This window comes from Fonticula alba, assembly GCF_000388065.1.
Source record: "Fonticula alba strain ATCC 38817 unplaced genomic scaffold supercont2.8, whole genome shotgun sequence".
Classification (NCBI taxonomy): domain Eukaryota; order Rotosphaerida; family Fonticulaceae; genus Fonticula; species Fonticula alba.
Window position 1 is genome coordinate 675450 of NW_009242978.1, and position 3963 is coordinate 679412.

The following is a 3963-nucleotide window of genomic DNA, read 5'->3' on the forward strand; positions in this document are numbered from 1 at the left end:
CTGCCGGGGGATCCTGCCGGGAGATGGGGCGGCTTGGGCCCCCTCTTGAGGAGGGCCCGATCCCCGGGGCGGCTGCGGACAGGGTCGACGACACTCAGGAAAGCAGACAGCCCGTGTGTCGCTTGGACTTCTCCTCCGTCAGTGTGTTTCATCCCCCCCCCCCGTCCAAGCGAGGGGGACCGCCGCGCATCGGAGCACGTTACCGAGGCGCACAACGGCCGGGGAGACCCAGACGCCCGGGGCGAAGCCGCCCCACAGAGATCGAACGAGATCGCGTCGTAGACATGTTCCGCGTCACGTGACCAGGCCCGGGGTGATTTGGGCCTCCGGCGTGGTTGAGTGTGTGTGTGTGTGTGCCTGTGTGTGTATTTGCACAGGGGGTGTGCGTGTTTCCCCCCCCCTTCCCCCCCCCGCCCGAGAGAAGAAGAACTAAAAACTAACGTGTATATTGTCGGGCCAAAAAAAAAAGATCGAAGGGCGGGGAGAGGGGTCGGCCAGCAAGGCAAGGCAAGTGCGCAGGAGCCAGACCGCGGGAGGGGGAGGGGGAGAGGTGGAGCTGCGCACAGGCTCTGCTTTCGCGCGGGAAGGGGAGGGCAGTCCGCCCACACACAGCTCTGCGCGGCGCGGATATACTGCATCCAGCGCGGGGGAGCATGAGGGAGGGAGAGTATGATGAAAGGAGGGGGGGGGGCGGAGGAGGAGGAAAGGGCAGCACCAGCCAGACTCAGGTGGAAATCGGGCAGAAGTCGTCGCCGACGCTGAGGAAATGCCGGAGACAGGGGTGGGTGGCGAACTTGCCGGTGACGAAGGCCACAGCGCGGGCGCACGCCTCCAGGAGCGAGGTGCTGACATTGGCCGCGACGTCGCACTCACTGGGAGGCGGGTTTGGGCGGGCACAGGGCAAGTGCGATCGGGGAGGGGGGGGGGGGAGAGAGAGAGAGGCGAGCATGTGGCGAAAGTGGGTCAGCACCGGGTGCGTGCGTGCGTGCGTGCGTGCGTGCGTGCGTGCGTGCGTGCGTGCGTGCGTGCGTGCGTGCGTGCGTGCGTGCGCGCGTGTGGGTGGCCAGGGGGCGCGGCAGCCTCCGAATGCGACGTACCGATGGTAGCACGCGTCGTACGGCATGTGCGGGAAGCCGCCATAGAGGTCGGCCTCGAGCGGGGTCTTCAGCGACCCGGCGCCCGTGGCCAGGCCACTGGACGGCACGCCGGCCTCCAGGAAGGACAGGTAGTCGGACCCACCGTCGAGGGGGGTGTAGGCGAAGGGAATGGCCGGGTTGGCCACCTGGCCGAAGTAGTGGCCGATGGTCTCGCCGATGCGGGTGCTGGCATTGCGCATGGGCTCCGGGAAGTCGGCATACGGCCAGTCGATGGTGGGAGTGCCGGTGTACACCATGGGCAGGCCATTGAGCGAGCCCAGCATGTCCAAGTTGACGTAGGCCACCGCAGGGAAGGGGTCCACCCCCGGCGGGGGCGTGGACGAGCCGGAGCTGCCGGAGCTGCCGGAGTTGCCGGAAGAGGAGGCGCCGGTGTGCTTCTGCTGGGCCAGGCCCAAACCCACTGGAGGGTAGACAAAGTGATCGCGCACGTGGTACCGCGAGCCAAAGAGCCCGGTCTCCTCGGCGCCCCACCAGGCGAACCGCACCGGGTTGACTGAGCGCTCGTGCAGCTTCTCGGCATGGAATCGCAGGACTGCGCAGCCGACGGGGAGGGGGGACACGGGGGGAGAGGTGAGACCATGCGACGGGGGCCGCGCGCTGCGCAGGCAAAGAGAGCGAGGGAAGGGGGGGGGGAGGGGCCGGTTCGGGAAGGCCAAAAAAATTTGGGAACCGGGCCCCGGAAGCCCGCCGGGCCGGAGAACATGGAAAAGAAGACGGAGACGGCCGGAGCAAGAGCAAAGAGGGGCGCGGACAGGAGCAGGGACGGGGGAGGAGGGAAAAAGGGGGGAGACGCTGGGGGGGGGGGGCACGGCCAAGAAACTTGCGTACCCAGCTCCAGCAGCGCCGCCGAGCCGGAGGCATTGTCATTGAGCCCGGGTCCGGCCGGGACCGAGTCCAGGTGCGCGCCGACCAGCAGCAGGTCCGTCGACAGGGGAGCCCCGGGGGCCGGGGCAGTGCGACCGTCCGGGCTGGCGGCCCGCGCCGGCGGCACATGGACCACCAGGTTGAAGGTCTCGGCCAGGCGGAGCTCGGCATCCATGCTGAAGGAGAGCGTGCTCAGGGGCCCGCCACTGAGCAGGACCCCGGAAACGGTGGAGGACACCGACATGACCGGGACCTGGACCAGCGGGTCCCCAAGGCGCCAGGCCTCCGGCAGCATGTACGGGCGCCGGAGGCCGCCGGCCGAGGCCGGGCTCACAACCATCACCAAGGCCGCCAGCTCGAAGACCGGGGTGTCGGGCTGGCGCGCGGCCAGGGCCGCCTGCGCGGCCAGCACGCGATCCAGCGCACTGCAGGGGGCCGCCAGCGTCGCCATGTGGGCGGGGGCCGCCGGGGACTCGGTCTGCAGCAGCAGGCCCAGGGCGCCGGCCGGCGGCTCGGGCAGCAGCCCGGCATAGTCCTCCGGCTGGCAGCCCGTCTCGGCCGGGATGGATACCACCTGCCCGACGGTGGTGTCAACGTGCGTGGCATTGCTGCCGTACGAGAGGACCGAGAAGTCCTGCCCCGGGACCAGGGCCAGCGGCATCGGCGTCAGGATGTCCATGGCGCCGGCGGTGCGATGCACGTGCAGCGGAGTGTCGAAGTATTCGCGCTGGACGTCGCTGTGTGTGTGTGCGTGCGTGCGTGCGCGCGTGCGCGCGTGGGGGAAGAGCGAGGTCAGCGGAAGGGGGAAGGCGTGGGCAGAGGCGCAAGCGGAAGGGGGAAGGCGTGGGCAGGGGCGCCAGCGGACGGGGCCGGCGGCCAAGAGGGCAGCGGATGGGGGCGCGGATGCAAGCAGGCAGCGGGGGGAGGGGGGGGGGCAGAGGGGCAGGGCACACGCGTGCTCACGCACAAGGTGGTGTTCTGGCGCAGGGCCGCCTCGATGTAGAGAGCCGACGCCTCGTAGCCGAGGGTGTCGGCCGCGCGGGTGGGCAGCCCGGCGCCGGGGGCCTGCTGGTGGGCGGCGGCCAGGACGGCGGCCAGGGCATCCGCCGACACCGGGGTGTAATCCACGGCCACCGGGGCCAGGGACGAGGGCCGGCCATGCCCGGGGATGGCGGCCACCCCGCCGGCCACCGAGGCCACCGGGATGAAGGCGGCCCGGCGGATGTCGGCCGAGGCGGAGGCCAGCGCGGCGTCCGTGAAGGCGCCCAGATGCGTCAGCAGCGAGCGTGCCTCGATGGCCATGCTCAAGCGCTCGCCCTCCTTTACCGGGGTGGCCAGCGACGTGCGCACGGCCAGCGAGATGACCACGGCGCTGCCGATGAAGATGGCCACCACCGAGGCCAGGGAGAGGTAGATCTGCCAGCGGGCCGGCGGACGGGCGTCCGGCCCAGGAGGAAGCGACCCGGTGGACCCGCCACCGAGGGCGCCCTCATCGTCGTCGCTGGAGCCGGCGCCGAAGGGGGCCGCCTCGTCGGTGCACTCGTCGGCATACAGGTCCCCGCCGACGCCGGTGCCCCCCTGCCCGTAGTGCCGGTACGTCTGGTCGGCACGGCTCGGCCGCAGAGGGGTGGTGTCCAGGCCTGGCGAGGGGATGTCCGAGTCGCAGGAGGACATCATCGGGTGGGCCGAGGAATCGGCCGACCGCAAGGAGGAGGGCGATTGCATGGAGCTGTTAATCGACGGCGAGCCCGGGTCGCTGTGGAGGGGGGGATAGTGGGGGTGGGCTGGCAGGAGCGAGGGTGCAGCAGGGGGGGGGGGGGGGGGGAGGGGGCGAGGGTGGTCGGGCAACCGGAGGCGGCCACCGGTGGGCGGGCTGCTGCGTAAGCGTGGTGGTTCGGTGGCGGGATGGGGCTCGAGGCAGGCAGGCAGGCGGGACTCGCCA

At 71.1% G+C, this 3963-nt stretch overlaps 1 protein-coding gene across 1 annotated transcript; it reads right to left on the reverse strand.

Moving 5' to 3' along the window:
- Positions 1–435: 435 nt before the first annotated feature.
- H696_04808 (hypothetical protein) lies at positions 436–3814 on the reverse strand. The gene is made up of 4 exons (XM_009498673.1): positions 2989–3814; positions 1986–2758; positions 1098–1689; positions 436–872 (listed from the first exon to the last, which is right to left on the reverse strand). The coding sequence occupies exons 1-4, from the start codon at positions 3744–3746 to the stop codon at positions 725–727; spliced, it is 2271 nt and encodes a 756-aa protein (XP_009496948.1). The 5' UTR covers positions 3747–3814; the 3' UTR covers positions 436–724.
- Positions 3815–3963: the final 149 nt, after the last annotated feature.